This window comes from Schistocerca piceifrons, chromosome 1 (genome assembly GCF_021461385.2).
Source record: "Schistocerca piceifrons isolate TAMUIC-IGC-003096 chromosome 1, iqSchPice1.1, whole genome shotgun sequence".
NCBI lineage: Eukaryota > Metazoa > Arthropoda > Insecta > Orthoptera > Acrididae > Schistocerca > Schistocerca piceifrons.
In genome coordinates, this window is record NC_060138.1 from 367,409,665 (window position 1) to 367,428,320 (window position 18,656).

General features: G+C 38.5%; 1 protein-coding gene across 6 annotated transcripts in view; it reads right to left on the reverse strand.

Moving 5' to 3' along the window:
- Positions 1-18,656, reverse strand: part of LOC124710380 — a 192,561-nt gene that overhangs the window by 66,179 nt on the left and 107,726 nt on the right. For all 6 annotated transcript variants that reach the window (XM_047240922.1, XM_047240921.1, XM_047240920.1 and 3 more), the window contains 3 exons: positions 15,502-15,597; positions 15,248-15,343; positions 2,230-2,325 (listed from right to left, as the gene is read on the reverse strand). In XM_047240922.1, coding sequence (XP_047096878.1) covers positions 2,230-2,325; positions 15,248-15,343; positions 15,502-15,597 — 288 coding nt within the window. The remainder of the gene's footprint in view (positions 1-2,229; positions 2,326-15,247; positions 15,344-15,501; positions 15,598-18,656) is intronic.

Consider the following 18,656-nt stretch of genomic DNA (forward strand, 5'->3'; position numbering starts at 1 on the left):
GAATGAAAAACATAGTCATGAAGTAATGAGATTTCAAAAAAATGCTAGATGAGGTTTTTGAATACAACTGATTAAAGCTGGGGCAAAAGAAATACAGAATGGAAATGCTAAATGTCGAACTATTATTCAACATACAAGAAAGGCGTTTGACAAAATATAAAGGACCAAAGACCTATGAGGCTCTCAACCATAATTTTAACAATTTTTACTGAAATAATCACCAACCTTACAGAAGTAGCATAAGATCTTAATCAAACATAGGAAGAAGATAGCTTTAGAAGCCAATATAGCACAGTGTACTATTTATAAGTTGTAATAAAGTTATGGTGACAGCAATGAGCATGATTTACTCCACTGACTAGGCTTCATATATGTTTGAAAACTTCTGATTCAACCTGAACATAATTGGTACTCACATTTCTTTAGAAACACCACAAGCAAGCTACGTTAGCAACTGAAAAATACGCAAATCAATGCTACAGTTTCTATTTACTGCATCACAATAGTGAGACATGCAGAATTTAACAAAGGGGTCAGGCAAGGAGATTCCATATTAACAAGCTACACTGTCTAACAAATAAAGTGAAGCACCCAGAAGTAGAGGAAACAAAGTGAAATATTATGGGCTGAGAATGTGAGTGAAGTTTACCGTGTCTCACTTCACTAGCATGTTGTGAAGATACAATTGCAAGAAAATTCTGTAACAGTGGTTTATTAAATCAAACTATGGAAAATCAGGGATGGAATGTAACAATACCAGAGAAGGAAAGTTGCTACTCACCATATAGCGGAGAAGCTGAGTCGCGATAGGCACAATAAAAAGTTTCACACAATTAAAGCTTTCAGCCATTAAGGCCTTTGTCAGCAATAGACACACACACACACACACACACACACACACGCGCGCGCAACTTGCACACACATCTGCAGTCTCAGAGAGCTGAGCCCACACTGTGTGCATCTCCGCTACATGGTGGGTAGCAACTTTCCTTCTCTGGTATTGTGACAGTAGTTTATTAAGTTTATTAAGTGAGGAACTGAAGAAAGTGAAGTCAGCAGCTTATGAAGAGGCACATCCTTGGTACAAAAAAAGTGTAATATTTTCACATATGTTGTTCTAAAACCCGTAGTATTTCTCATTTCACTAGCTATCGATTGCTCTTAAAAATTACATTCTTTCACCAAAAAAATCTGTAGTTATTGGAATAACACAGTAGATAATGAAATTTTACATAATAATGATATAATAAGATACTCTCCTCTTTGCATGCTCTCATTTGCCTAAGTCTCATTTCGATATCTGAAACCATTTATGTAATATGAGGAATGTCGTGCATGTTTTACTCTGGTTTTATTGCTGGTGCAGCGTGATTGCAAATGAGTGTGCTCATCACATCAATTCTGTCGAGATTGGTGGCAGATACATACCTCTACCCAAGCCCAAAGATGAATTCAGTATTTTAGCTACATTTCATATGCAACAACATATTATAAAATATGCACCAAACGCAATAAAGCGACCTCTATTTTTCACAGCACACTTTTCCTAATTTTGTGCTGTGTCTTACTTCCACATGAATATCACAATAACTACGACCATTAATGAAATAACAGGCACATCATCACGAAGCTAACATATAAAGCTATAAGTAAAGCAGAAATGAATTTTTTCACCAAAGAGTTTTATTAAGGTTGTTTGAAAAAGATTGCAGGGTGCACACCACAATTCTGCCTTCACTGAGCAGCTGCAAGCTGGAAAACACTTATCGGCCTCCCCTTCCGAACAAATGAATGAACTTGCCCAGCACTTTGGATGAAAACTGGTCACTGTGCATCGGCCACCACATTCTGCGCGAGCTATAGTTGCAGCAAGCTTGTATACAAAGTGGGTGCTTTTATAGATGGTTCTGTCAGTGATGGGGTGGAATATGCCAGTGAGAGAACTGATACTTGTTGTAAATGCTGAGTATATGGGCTAAGTCTTTGTATCTAGGTCTTTGCCACAAATGTGATTTAGGTGGTAAAGAGTTGGAAGCAGGTTGGTAAGCTGAATTAGCAAATTCCAATTCTTAGTTATGTGCCTAACCGCTATTCAATGTCTTCAATCACAAGATTTCTTGGAAATTTAATACTAACTGATAAACAGAAGGAAATGAGGGAAAATTATCAATGTTTTTTTTAAAACTTGTTAGCACTAGGAGAGTTTTACAATGTCAAGTGTCAACTAACCTTTGTATGGTATGTTCTTTGTTTTTCTCTAGGTGCTGCAGGTCATCCTGTTTCCCGGGACATCTGCCACCTTCGTTCTCATGACATACCCGTGAGCTATATGGAATGACAGATTTGAATTAATATTTATACCAGAAATTTATCATACATTGTTGCTACCCTCAACACACACAGATTGTAACATAGATAAGGAAACATATGATTTCAGTGGGAGGGTGCAGCATTGTATGGAGAAATACACTTGATACGGAGGTTGCACATGACTGCTATTACCCATCTTAAATATATTTGAGCACTGAATGATACCTATAACTAAAGTGGGTGACTTTCACACATGGTAACATTACAGCTGGAATGTCATATTGTTGTCTCTTGTATTACTGTATTACTTCTATCATCATTGCTTCTGTCATGTTACTCTTACTGTAATTACTAACGTTAGTCCATAAATTAATAAGGGATTATCCATGTCAACAGTTTCATTGATTAAAACATAATCCCCTTTGCATTTACGTATATGAATTCAATGAGAAGTCCAGTCATCTTTACTTATTATACAGGGTGATTCAAAAAGAATACCACAACTTTAGGAATTTAAAACTCTGCAATGACAAAAGGCAGAGCTAAGTACTATCTGTCGGCGAATTAAGGGAGCTATAAAGTTTCATTTAGTTGTACATTTGTTCGCTTGAGGCGCTGTTGACTAGGCGTCAGCGTCAGTTGATGCTAAGATGTCGACCGCTCAACAGAAAGCTTTTTGTGTTATTGAGTACGGCAGAAGTGAATCGACGACAGTTGTTCAGCGTGCATTTCGAACGAAGTATGGTGTTAAACCTCCGGATAGGTGGTGTGTTAAATGTTGGTATAAACAGTTTACAGAGAATGGGTGTTTGTGCAAAGGGAAAAGTTCTGGACGGCCGAGAACGAGTGATGAAAATGTAGCACGCATCCAGCAAGCATTTGTTCGCAGCCCAGGAAAATCGACTCGCAGAGCTAGCAGAGAGCTGCAAATTCCACAATCAACTGTATGGAGAGTCCTAGGAAAAAGGTTATCGTCTGAACGTCAACTACCCGAGGCGATGGATCGGCCACCAGGCAGCCCGTGACAGAGCACTTCATCACTGGCCTGCAAGAAGCCCTGATCTTACCCCCTGCGATTTTTTCTTATGGGGGTATGTTAAGGATATGGTGTTTCGGCCACCTCTCCCAGCCACCATTGATGATTTGAAACGAGAAATAACAGCAGCTATCCAAACTGTTACGCCTGATATGCTACAGAGAGTGTGGAACGAGTTGGAGTATCGGGTTGATATTGCTCGAGTGTCTGGAGGGGGCCATGTTGAACATCTCTGAACTTGTTTTTGAGTGAAAAAAAACCTTTTTAAATACTCTTTGTAATGATGTATAACAGAAGGTTATATTATGTTTCTTTCATTAAATACACATTTTTAAAGTTGTGGTATTCTTTTTGAATCACCCTGTATATCAATTGGAATTCATTTCATAGAATACCTCTTTACAAGCCAGATTTAAACATTGTTTATTTAATATTAGTTACAGTGAAAGAATATTTAAGAAAGAAGAGAAACAGCAGAGAGAGCAGTGTGCTTTCCAAGACAATTAAAAAGTGGTGTTTCCAGTTATATTAAATTTGTAACTAATGTGCTGTTATTCATAACTTCCGGAGTATGAGCAGGAGAAGACAAAATACTACAATGCTGAGGAGACAGAATACTACAATGCCAAGCAGTAAAGCTTATTTGCTTCAACAGTGGATAGATGGAAATATAGTATTGTGCCAAGTGTGTGAAAAAATACGTCAATATTATTTTTGTACTTTCAGAATATTTTAAAAATCAATGTGATTTTTGAGTTAGTGAGGGTTGTTTTTATTTAACTAAATGAACTTGCATTATTTTTATACTATTGTTATAGGTGCTTTGGGACAAAAAATTCCAGATTACACAACATTTACAAACACATGTTCACAGAAATGCTGTCAATAACACCCAAGTGTCTCCAAGATCCAAACTACCTTACCTGTAGCATTTTCTGCAAGTGGAAGTGGAAATTATGGCAATGAAAATTTTTCAAGAGGTATCTGCAAAACGTTAGTTTCTGACATTTCTTTCAAAAATTTAAATAATGTAGAATTTTGAATGATCCTTGAAAAATATTCCGAATGAAAAGATCCTGATGAATCGACATTAAGGAAAAACTACCTTGGCAAAGTTTATGAAGAATTGAGTTTAAAAATTTATTTAATGAAACTAGTTTGTATGTCAACTAACCTCCCCCCCCCTTACCCCAATACATACAAAAATATTTTCAAATAGAAACATAAAATACTGTATGGCCCGCAATGCCACATGGTTTGATCTAGTTACTTTATGATAAAGAAACACGTTTTTTACAATTTTTTTAAACTTGTCCTTGCTCCCCCTCCCCATATAAGAAGAAGTGAGACTCCAAACTACACCATTGATCTTTACTAATTTTCAATAAAATAATCAGTTTTAGGTAATACTAGACATAAGAGATGATATCGGTGACTCACACTTGTGGTTATCTGACTCATGTGGGAAATTTATTGCCAATGTCATATGTGAAAAATGACAGAATCTGAACCAGGAACACCACATCTCATTGTCTCCAGGGTAATGGAAGAGACAAAACATTCAACAACTGCTAGGATTGTTTGTGATGCATTACGTCTTTTGTGGCCTCCTAAAGAAAATAAAGAAACACTCTTGATGATAGTTACAGATGCAGCAGCTTACATGATTAAGGTTGATAAAGCTTTGCAGGTATTTTATCCTACAGCAGTTCATACAACGTATTAAACACATGCTCTTCACCGGTTGGCTCAGAAAATTTGAGTGAATTTTCCATAAGTAAATGCCTTAATTTGCTATTTGAAAAACGTGTTTGTGAAGGTGCAATCAAGAGTAAATTCTTTACTGATATGATGCAAGAACTCTTATCCTCAGGCTCACTCCTCACAGCTACTTATGAGAGAAACAAAGTACTTAGCTCCACGGTATTTCTTTCCAGATGGTAAGTAATATGTGTACCAAGTTTGGCTGAAATTAGATCCAGAAGTTTAGAAGGAGTTTTTAATCCACAACTTTGCCTGCATATGTGCATGTCATATTTATTTAACACATTCACATATATTCGTACATATTTCACCTCCCTGTAGTTTCAGTTTCACACAGCTCAATGTTTATGAGGTCATATCTCCTTAATTGCATGTTGCACAAAGATATAATTTTGCATGTATATCAAGTTTTATATGTGGACACTGGACGCAAAAGTGTGTAAAGAAGTTATGAATTAAAGCACCATGTATCATGCAGCAGTTTTTCATGCATCTCAGTATTTATATGTCATACCTTCTGAACTATGTGCCATACAATGATATATTTTTGCAGATTTATTCAATGGTATATGTGAATACTATCTGCAAAATGTGTTGTGGATAGTGTTATTAGTAAAGACATGATAAGTTAAAAGGTTAAGCCAGTGAAAATGTAGTAAGTGGCAAACTGTTTTCCTTTCATCAATTTGTGAGGGGGGGAGGAGGGGGGGGGGGGAGTTGAGCAAGAAAAACCCTTGTAAAACTTTGAAATTATGTGTAAAATTGGTTGCAAGACAGTAAGTGCTCACATTCTCAAATACTGGATGAATATAGTCTGATTATCTGCACGTTGTGAGCTACGCTTCTGTTCACATTTATCCCCCACCCCTTTGAGATGTAGGTGTTTCTTACCACCACAGTGGTAAGTCTAGTTGAAATCAATCCAGTGGTTCAGGAGGAGATCTGAAACTACATACATACGCATACATACATACACTTTTATAATATATATGGATTCAGTGCAATTTATCTACAGTGCGGCCCATATTTGTAACACTCTGAACCAATTAAGGAAAAAGAAGCTATGTTCAAACATACCCATGCATCTCAGAAAGCACTTCTCACTCCAAAATCACATCTTACACTGAAGAACCAAAGAAACTGGTACACCTGCCAAAATCGTGTAGGGCCCCCGCGAGCATGCAGAAGTGCCACAATGTGACGTGGCAAGGACTCGACTAATGTCTGAACTAGTGCTGGAGGGAATTGACACCATGAATCCTGCTGGGCTGTCTATAAATCTATAAGAGTACAAGAGGGTGGAGACCTCTTCTGAACAGCACATTGAAAGGCACCCCAGATACGCTCAATAATGTTCATGTCTGGGGAGTTCGGTGGCCAGTGGAAGTGTTTAAACTCAGAAGAGTCTTCCTGGAGCCACTCTGTAGCAATTCTGGACATGTGTGGTGTCACATTGTCCTGCTGGAATTGCCAAAGTCTGTCGGAATGCACAATGGGCATGAATGAATTCAGGTGATCAGACAGGATGCTTTCGTACACGTCACCTGTCAGAGTCGTATCTAGACACATCAGGGGTCCCACATCACTCCAACTGCACATAGCCCACGCTATTACAGGACCTCCACCAGCTAGAACAGTATCCTGCTGACATGCAAGATCCATGGATTCATGAGTTTGTCTCCATACCTGTACATGTACATCTTCTCAATACAATTTGAAATGAGACTCATCCGACCAGGCAACATTTTCCAGTCGTCAACAGTCCAAGGCGAGGCGTAAAGCTTTGTGTTGTGCAGTCATCAAGGATACATGAGTGGGTCTTCGGCTCCCAAAGCCCATATCAATGATGTTTTGTTGAATGGTTTACACGCTGACCCTTGTTGATGGTCCAGCATTGAAATCTGCAACCATTTGCAGAAAGGTTGCACTTCTGTCATGTAAAATGATTCTCTTCAGTCGTCGATGGTTGCATTCTTCCAGGATCTTTTTCTAGCCACAGTGATGTTAGAAATTTGATGTTTTACCGGATTCCTGATATTCATGGTACACTCGTGAAATGGTTGTACGGGAAAATCCCCACATTATCGCTACCTCGGAAATGCTGTCTCCCATCGCCAGTGCGCCGACTACAATACCACATTCAAACTCACTTAAATCTTGATAACCTGCCATTGTAGCAGCAATAACCGATCTAATAACTACGCCAGGTACTTGTCTTATGTAGGTGTTGCCAATAGTAGCGCCATATTCTTCTTACATATCTCCGTATTTGAATATGCATGCATATACCAGTTTCCTTGGCGCTTCCTGTTTACATATCTCTGTATTTGAATATGGATGCTTATACCAGTTTCTTTGGTGCTTCAGTGTAAATCTGCCCCTGCCTCACTACTTTGATGTCTGCTAGGTGTCTTGCATTTGCAACCAATGCATCATAACAAGGAAGTGGCACAGTTGTTCACATAAGAATCCAGATGGATCAGAAAAATCAACTGGAACAGTAACCTCGGCAACAGCTCAACTAGATTATTTATGCATAAAGAGATATCTATAAACATTTCTGGGATCTGGAACCTTTTTGCTTTTTTTAATGGTACAAAATTTTACTTGTTTTTCGACCAATGAGGCCTCCATACCGAGAAAAATTCACAGTCACTCCAATGATGGGCATCCTATCTTAGTAATTTTCATTACTCCTTACAATACCAAGCCAGCTTGCAGTGAGCAAATGCTAACATCTCTTTGCTGGTCCTGATGATGACTCTGACACACATGAAACTGTATGTTTTCAACTTAATGTTAATTTTGCAACACATGTTAAAATAACTTTATATTATCACATGAAGTTGCTCTTGTCACTTCCACAAACTTTCTACTGAGAGGTATTGTCAGATATTTTTTACAAGACTGGTCTGAATGGCTACCATGTGCCAACCCTTCCACAATTGACACCCTCACTGCAGAGCATCACCAATACAAAGTACCAAAGGGCATTCTCCTGTTGGAGATGGGCAGCCCATTCTTGAAATCCTCTTTCCACAAATCCTCCAGCTGCTGCATCACTCACATTGGGAAGTGTCATCATAAATGTCAGATCTTGCCCACAGCTATACATGCTGGCCAGTTATTGAAGCAGACACAGGATAAATAATTTGTGTGTACTCTTTCACAACACAACCGACAATGACCTTCATCAGAGGACCTCTTTGAACAAATAAACATCTACTACAGGTGTCACTGCTTGGAACCACAAAGATCTTAGATATGGATGTGTTTTCAACATCCACATGTCACCTTCTTGACTTCCGTCATAACTAAAAACATTCTTGACACTGGCACCATATTTGCCATCAAGGACATAGCTTGCACCATCATTTCTGACAATGACTCACAATTCATTTCCTCAGTATTCAAGTCTTTTCGTTGCAGAAATCAACACAGCATCTTGACAGTGCATCTTTTCACCTCACTCCCAATTTCAATGTTAAATGGTTGGTAAGGACATTCAAGGCATACATCAAGGAATTAATGACTATAGTGCTGAATAGTTTTTGGGCACATACTGATACATTCTTCCACCCATGTTCATGACCTCAGCCCAACAAAAATCCCACACATATGCCAGCAAAGGTGGCTGTACCAAATCCGTACACTCCATTAACAGCAGTCCAAGAAAGATCACTCTTCCACATTAGCTCCTGGATCTGTGTGCTCACATTTGGCCATACGCAAGGATGGATTCCTTGCACCATCACTGAGTGACAAGGGTGCCAGAGACTTCCCATTGAGGTCAAATATCATTAATATTTTTTATTCGAGTATATAATCAGTTTCAAACATTAACGTAACAAAAGCCATAAAAATTGCACAACACAGAGAATTTGCAAAACAAAAAATACTGAAGTCAGACCCATTTTTGGTTAAACAGTTCTACAGCTTTGTCAAGGACAGATTGTGGATAAATGTATTGTCTTTCTGATGGTGATGTTGATGGTGTGTCTAAAGTCATGAAAATATGCTGCTCAAGAATTGAGCAGGTGTCTTTAACAATTGGTCAATGGAAGGAACAAGCACCACCTTGTGGGTCATAAAGCTGATGAGGAAATCTTGTTGTTCATGTGAAACTTTATACATGTTTCCAATCCACCAACATATATGCAACATACTGTCCAAGTTGTAAACCTGCAGTTAAGTTTTCTCGAATTTCTTCATCTGCTTCAAAGGCATTAACTAGGAATGCTGCAGCATCATTGGTACCTCACTTACTCTGAGCTGATTATAATTAACTGGCTTAAATTGATGATTTTCTCTCATTCCAGAAATTGTATGTCCCCTGGCAAACCTTTTTCTTGATCAGGCTGAATTTTTTTCAATGTCTTCTTTTGGTACATAAAAAAAACTTTACAGCTGGAGTACTGTAATCACAGAATTTGACCAAATCATATGGAGTCAATATTTGGTTATTTACGGGCCTCTGCAGACTGGAATGGACTGCTAGTCTTCCCCAATACCGTCACAAGGTGATTTACCATGGCTTGTTCATGCAGACATAAACTGACGAAATTTTTGAAGATCTAATATTGAACAACTAAACCATCATTAAAGTATTAAATGTTCTTAATGTTTTCAATCTTTGTCTTTAAATGCGCTATTAACTTTATTTGAAAGGCATGGACAGTAACTGTATGAGTGAAACAGTCACTGATCATACAAATACTAATACTCTGACATTTTTTGCCACAAAATAGACAACAAATGGATGTAATGTGGCCAGACAATTCTCCCAATGAAAGCCTTGCACAGCATCTTGAGCAACAAATGAATAATTCTCAGCAAATTCCATCAATGTAATTAATTCATTTTCTGTAAGATTAACTTTTTCCTCCTTAAGGTGTGGCTTCTTAAACAGGTAATTTTCAAAATAATTGCCTCCATGAAATGTTCAACAGTTCTCTAACATGTTACCAGAATGTCTGTCGGTATGGCTCCATTGCTTGTGCTTTATTGTTTCTTCAAGGTCATTGTCTTTAAAAGTGTCTTCAAGAACAGCCTCCAGTTGATTTTTTCCTGGACATTCCTCGCAATGTTGCACCATACAATCTTTTGATTCCAAACTGCATACAGTTTCTTTCGTCAAGTCTGTGTGGTCATCTTGGATATATGTTGCTGAAACCAAAATTAATCTGACATTTTGATGAATAACACATACACATACTGAATGTGATTCAAAAGCACCAACTGTAGTACACCATTTTGGCCTGAGCTCACGAAATTGAGAAGCTCATTTGATTTCCATATTGCTTACAATAAGCAATGAACATTTCTTTCAGGTTACAAAAAAGCAGACTTTTCTGGTTCTGCAACACAATCCTTTTTGCCTGGGCATAAATAAGAAAACACGTCATCTTCAAAAAACTGAGGACATTTTGTTTTACTTTATCACTGAGATTTTTCCCTTTTCGGTTTGCAGATGTTGCCAAAATCCCATCTTCCATCTTTAGTTTCCTAGCTTTCTTCACCATTTTAGTTGGAACAGCAAATTCTTTAGTTGTTTTCTCAAGAGTCCAGCCACTTAGGGGTCAGGGTCAAAATTTGAACTTTACTGCAATTGCCTGAAGTCTGAAGCTTCATCTTAAGTTCTTCAATTAACATGTCCACATCTTTACAGTTTTGGCATTCTTCCATTTGTACCTGAGCAATATCTACTTGGCACACACCAGCATTTGTGGCAATTACCTTAGTAATGCTGCCTTGTGCTTTCGGAATTTTGTGCTTTATGTTTCCCATTGAATCCCTTTTGCTGATCTGTTTAAGTTTTAATGGTGACTCTCCAAGTGATGATAATGAAGTACTGGCAGGAAAGCAAGCATCAACAACATCCATGTCTTCAGAGGATGGTGACTCTTGCTTATCCTGGTGGGGTTATTCTTTTTGGGCCATTTCTTGTCTACATTTGGTACAAATTTTCTGACCAAATTTAAAAACTTCACTTGTCAGTAACTTCAACCTATCAGACATTGCAATGGCTACTGGTGTTAAAGCCTTCTTGGTTATGTGTTTTTCTTAACAAAATAGGATGTAGCAAGTCTTCTCCAGGAATTGAAATTTCGTCATCAACAAGGCATCATGGTATGAACAAATTTGAGCACATTCAGTAAAATCAAGCCCAGACCTACATCACAGAAGCTTCCTTAATTGATTGTAGTTGATTTTTGCCATAATATAATGGTGATGACTTATGACAATCAGCTCCATCTGATCCACAAAAGTAGCAGGGTGCAAGGATCTCTTGGTTCATTTCATAGCATAGTTTATTAATCTATAACAACCAACTTTGAAAGCTCATGAATACGCTGTTTTGAAGCTTAATGTCAGATGCTGTTACACATGCTGATGCCTATGAATCTTTCACTTAAAATTTCACAGTTTTTATAATTTACTTGTAACATATTCAGTCTTGTTTGTATATAAAATATGCAAATTACGTTATCAAAAGATATTGTTTTAGTGCTCGTCTTCAACTACAATGATGGTCACTGATTATTCAAACACTCAGTATTCAACACTAAGATTGTACAACATCAACACCAAACTAACATCACACAGAAGACTGCCACTGTGAAAATTTTCAATAAAGAAAGCAACAACTGAAACTGGTGATTCAGCTATGTATCACTGTTACGATGATAGAGCTTTCAGAAACTATTGCTACTTTATAATGCCAACAGAAACAGTCTTGTAAGGTTAAAACATTCTAAATCAACATAGCATTCCTTTATGATCTTCGAGATTTTGTAGTCTTAAGAGCATTTTATGAAATTTTATTATATTTACATTTTATACTGTAAAATAGTGTAAAAACACTTCTTGTTAGCATAGTTACATTTCCTAAACCACAGGCCCAAATCTTATACCATTAAAGGACACTACAATTACACATATTTTGATTTATAAGGATTAAAAGGATTTTAAAAAAGACACAGTTGTGATATTGCCCCTCAACAATACCCTAAAATTCGCATACAGAAAATTTTGGCCCATTTCGCAGACACGTATCTTTTCAACTAGGCATCCAATGTTAATTAAATTTGATCCATATATAGACATCATAGGTAGGAATAAACCTCTGAAGTTTTGGTGTGATTGATTCATACAAAAAGTAGCAATGGTCAGTCAAATCTTGGCTCTGAAATAGTAAGGCGAATTTTTTAGCCACTTTTGAGGCTTGTATCTATATTTAGGTGCGGCTAAATTCCTAATTTTTGCCATAGTGTGATTCAGCATAAATTGTTGCCTACATATATGAAAGCAAATGACCAAATTTTTGCTAGGCATTTTAAAAAAAGGCTAGCAAACTTGGCACATTTGCACCTTCATATATGATGCAAAGATGAGTAACCTCTCTTAAAGAGCCCCTAAAACTTCAACCACTGGAGACACTGGACTGAAATTCAGTGAATAACCATCAAAGAACTTATAAAAACGTCACACCAAATTTCGTGAGAGTTGGAGATGGTCGAGTGGAGAGACTTTTTAATATTGGTCCCTTTGAAATGAAATGACCCACTACAGTCTCCACAACTAAACTACATGAACAACAGGGTGTGATGGAGATGGGCCCATTGTCACTGAACCAGCTAATATGGACCCAGAGTGCAGCCAGTTGTAGAATCTGGACCTAAACAGCCCTTTGCACCCCCTCAGTGCTGCCAGACCCAGTCAGCATGCAGGGCTGCCACAAGTTTCCCCATGCGAAATTCACTGATATTTCCCTGATTTCCAGACAAGTTTTACCATTTTTCCCTTTCAAATTTTGAGATCTCAAGGGTAAGTTATGCCATAAGTTGACAATCTGTCTTTGCAGTTACAGAACAAGAAACAATAGGTGCAAATGAGGAAATATCTAATAAAAACTTGTAGTAGATGGGGTTTCCTGATGTGAGCAAAAACCTTAAATACTAACATCAACATCTTTTGTCACGAACTGCTTTAGATGCAGAAAGCAAGGCAAGTGGTATATGTGTTTCACTAAGACCACTGATGTTATTTTATTTTAATAAAATGAAACACATTTGGTGCTAAAAGACGCATTTCTTTGGAGTCTCAAGACATATTTAAAATATCTTCACTGATTTCAGAAATAACCTCAGAAAAAAGTAGGTCTATTGAAGGAAATGTATAAGTTGGGGAAGAACTGTGTAAACCAACAGTATAGGCAACCACCAATATTACCCACTGTGATATATCTATTATTTTACAGGTATTGTGTGATATATGAGTACATAGCATACAAACCCCAGCAACTGACACAATTTTCTCCTTCTTATCACCCATACTTTCTAACATATAAACTACTTTTGAAGTGCTAAAAGCAGTAGAGCAAATAAAATGGATATAAAATGCCACATTGTACAACGTACTTGCAGTGGGGCAGTCGCAATTCCTGTAATCCCTCGCTCATGGCCTCTGGCCTGCTGAGGAGCACCACAGCCCTGGGTCCATGGATAAACCACGAAAATCCACTGCATTACACCAACACAAACAGACCCAGGCATATGGGCAGATCAGTGAGACTAGATCCATTACAGATACCCAAAGAAACGGCCTGCAGTTTTGGCCCGTCACAGAAATCCAGTCGTGTGGACAGCATGTTGATGAAATGAGACCACAGTGATCAATCAGTGCAACAGATAACTTGTTAAAATACTCTGAGGATTAATAATAATGAGGATAGGTAGTAACTCCCCGTAAAGACAACTGCTGAGCTACAGACTGGCACATAGAAATGACAATCACACTCTGACAACTAAATTTTCAGCCATAGCTTTTGTCAGAAAACAAGAGCACGCATACATTCACACAATCACTCAGATACAACTCATGACCACATGACCGCCATCTCTGGCCGCTGTGTCTACAGTCTCTAAGAAACAGATCCAAAGCAACCACCCCTTATGCCTCCCTGCCTCTCGTCGGCAGATACTACGCTAGCAGCAATAAGTGGTGGCAGCACTGGCTGCATGCTGAGAGGACTGGTAAGGAGGGGAGAAGCAGTAGAAATGGGGAGTAGGGAAAGGGTGAACGTACTCAGCTGCACCCAGCCAGCAACGATGCATGACACCTCTGTAAACAAACCATTTAATCTACTGAGACAAAAACGAGATTTTTCAAGTCTGTTTTTTTCCCAAATTTCCATGACCTGCTTGAAATTCCCTGATTTCCAGAACCTGTGGCAACACTGGCATGGATCTGTGAGTCTCGTCATACAGAAATCTCTTTGTGAGGGGGATAGCATAGGGACTGCCCCCCCACCCCCGCCCTTTGGGGCAAATTAATGAAAGTTGTCCTCTTTGGCAACAGTCCAGATATTTTCCAACTTCCCAAGACATTTCTGATCCTACAGGCCAGTTAAAGGATGCAGGAGAGAGACGGGCAGGTGGCTGGGAGGTTAGTGTCCTTGGTAGATATCAACCGGGTCACAGATGAGGAAACTGTTGATACTGCTGGAAGGAAGGCACCGATGAGTAATGCACAGCTCCACTACTGACACTGACTGTAGTATATAACATGAGTTGATCCTCTCATGACTAGCAGGTAGTACAAGGACCATCCGGTACCTCACAGCTTCAGTCTGTGCCTTCAATATTGCCTACTCCCTTGAATTAGTACTAAGCTGATTATGAACTTAGCTGATGATCAGCTTATCTTGGATGGTTGTTAACACACACTGAATACTGATACAAAATTAATTCACTCAGAATCAATTTGACAGTGATCTAGCTCCGGACAAAGTTGCTGCTCACAGATTTCTGCAGTGTCACTGTGTAGCAACTTATGGCAAGTATCAGATAATTAGCATAATAAAATTAATACAAATTATGTTCATAAAATATAATTTTCAAAAGGTTAAGTTACGAAGTCAAGAAATTGGGAACAGAGTGATATTAAATCATGTCAAAAATAATATTAAAAGTCAATAAGGAACATAATGAATACAAAGCATTTCAGCATATATGACACATACACAAACCCACCATCACATGTAGAATATTATTTGTTATTTTGGTGCAGTGATTAATACAGGGAAACCCCATGGGAGTAAAAGTACTGCTGTTGACAATAAAAATTTTAACACACCTGGTAGATCTATTTACCCGACATATATCTTGAAGTCTCTGATCGTCTGTATTTCCTGGACAACCATCACTGTCACTTTCAGAAGATTCACGGAATCTAGAAAAGGCAACAATTTGACACAGATAATTCAACACAAACAGAAAGAGACAGTAATGGTAAAAATATGAGCAACACTATTCACTAACAAAACTGAAATATTCAAGTAGCAAATATTTTTACCTTACTGGGCAACTAAAATAAAAGTCTTTCCATACCTGATGATTCTGAATGGTTTACGTTTCTCTGGGAGCCTCTGACCACTGCCCCTTTCAAGACTGCTGGCACCAGTACTTGCAGAAGATCCACAGGGGCTAGTAGTAAAGAGAAATATGGTTTACAGTTTAAAAACACAATATCATTACACAAAACAGAAAGTAACATTCTAGTATGTATTGCAACTCAGCAGGAAAACAATGTCAGTTATCAATAATATTTACAATGATTATATGTGACAGAAGTCAAAAAGTTCCTGGAACTGGTAGGCAGAAGGTAGTTGGACAATCACCAATAGAAATTTCATCTTTTTGCGTTGGCACCTACAAAGAAGCAGCATATATGCTGTAGAAAGTGCTCTATATTTGCAATGGGTTAATTAACTGATGTCTTAGTCATTGATGGCAGAAAAAAACTGAAAACCAATTATTCACAAAAACTACCTTTAATGATAGTATATGAATCAAATTTCATGCCTTACAATCGAAATCACTATCTGAGACTCTTTAAATATCGAAAAAGCCTAAGGAAATTAGAAAATAAAAAAAATCACAACTGTTCCAGCATTTTGTGATTTGTCCGAATGCACTAGAGATGACATCCAAGTGTGATCGCACATTGACTTTCACGACTGCTGCCATTGCTACCATGAAATCACGCAGATGACAAATGGACACTAATTTTGGTTTATTATGTCCCACTGCTCTACTCAACATATAGCAGAGATGCTGAGTCACAGAAAGGCACAACAAAACGTTTGTTGGAAAGCTAGCTTTTGGCCAACAAGGCTTTTGTCAGAAATAGACAACATGCACTGCACACGTGCACGCTCATATACACACACACACACACACACACACACACACACACACACACACACAGTCTCTGACAGTTGGAGCCAGACTGCGAGCAGCAGCAAATTATGGGAGACGCAATCAGTTGGGGGCAAGGAGTAGGCTGGGATGGGGAGGGTGAGGGATAGCAGGATAGGGGTGGGGGACAGTGAAGTGCTGTTGGGAGTGTGCAGGGATGAGGTCGAGAGCGGAGCAGCTAGGTGCAGTTGGGAGGTTACACAGAGGGCGGGGGAGAGAGAGAGAGTGTAACGGGAAAGGAGAGAAGTAAAGAGACTGGGTGGATTGGTGGAACAGAGGACTGTGTAGTGCTGGAAAGAGAACAGGGAAGGGGCTAGATGGGTAAGAACAATGACTAACATAGGGTAGGGCCAAGACAGTTACGGAAATCTAGGATATATTGCAGGGAGAGTTCCCACCTGTGCAATTCAGAAAAGGTGATGTTGGTGGGAAGGATTCCAGTGTCACAGGCTGCAAAGCAGTCATTGAAATTAAGGACATCGTGTTGGGCAGCGTGCTCAGCCACAGTTTGTCAGTGACCATCCATGCGAACAGACAATTTGCTGGCTGGCATGCCCATGTAGAATACAGCACAGTGGTTGCAGCTTAGCTTGTAGATCATATGACTGGCTTCAATGGTAGTCATTCCTTTGATGGGATAGGTGATGTTTGTGATCGACTGTAGCAGGTGGTGGTGGATGTATGGGACAGGTCTTCCATCTAAATCTACTACAGGGATATGAGCAGTGAGGCAAGGGATTGGGAGCAGGGGTTGTTTAGAATGGACGAGGATACTGTGTAGGTTCGGTGAGCAGCAGAAAACTACTGTGGAAGAGGTAGGATGGATAGTGGGAAGGACATTTCTCATTTTTTGGCCCGAGAAGAGGTAGTCAAAACCCTGGTGGAGAATGTTATTCAGATGCTCCAGTCCTGGGTGTACTGAGTCACGAGGGGAATGAGCCTTTGTGGCCAGACGGTGGGGCTTTGGGAACCGTTGGGTGACTGGAGAGATAAGGCAGAGAAGATCTGTTTTCGTATAAGGTTGGGAGGCATTATTTGCCAAAAGCTAACTTTTCTACAGTTTTGTTGTTGCACCTTTCTGCGACTCTGCATCTCCACTATATGGTAAACAGCAACTTTCCTTTTCATTATATTGTTACATTCCATCCTGGATTTTCCATTATTTGATTTTGCCTTAAGGGTAGCAACTTTCATGCAAGTGAAAATAAAAACTGAAGTACTAAGTGGATATCATTTATTATGAGTTCATCGCAAATGGCCAGACTGCAACTAAAGAACTTCATATGAATGTCCTCTACCATTGAAGACTTGCTAGACATGCTATAAAAAAAAAAAAAAAAAAAAAAAAAAAAAAAAAAAAAAAAAAAAAAAAGGGGGGGGGGGGGCAGATTACCTAACTTTATTGTATGACAATAACCCTGCAGAGGAATCACTAATGCTTAAGCATTTCTAGTCAGGAATTGTAATTACTACACTCGAACATTGCTCCCACATGTAAAACATTCATATGTCAATTTGTAGCTGTTCTCATAGTTAAAAATAAAATTTCAGTATCAACAAAATGCTAACTCTGAAGACATGGTGGACAACACAACACAAAAACAGCTTTGTAACAAAGGATTCCAGGAAAGTTTCAGGAACCGTATTGGCACTAGTGCAGATATGTGAATGCAGTAGGAAAGTGAAAAAATATAAACACATTAGGTATTTTGCTTTTAAACAATTACAGAAACTTCTTGACATAACCTTGTAAAGCATTTCACGACAATAAGTAAAAAGCTTACATCACAAACACTAAAATATGCAAGAGCAGGCATTGCCTGCAGGGTGAGCAACTGCTAAAGATAAATGTTTGAAAACAGCCACAAGATGCAATTTGTATTTTTTATTTACCAGTTTAACTCTTCAAATGAGCAAGAGCATCATCAGAATATACACTGCAAAAGAAACAAATTGAGAGATTATGGAAAAATTTACATTGACGTTCCATAAAGTACTTATTCCATTTCCAATATGGTGACATGTTTAAAGCAGCCTGGCAGCATTAGAGATTGCATTTAAAGTTGGCTGACACCTCTATACAGATTAAACTGGCTGCACTATAGTACTTAAACTTATTTTTAAGTACATTTACACTACAGTAGTAAACAATGACAGTGACAGTGCTGAAGATGGACTTGTAACATCCATAGTATAGTGTATCCAATGATATTTTACAACTACAGGAAACAAAATATACATTTTAATCGTCTCTTTTATGGGTAGGTGTACAGCCATCTCACATC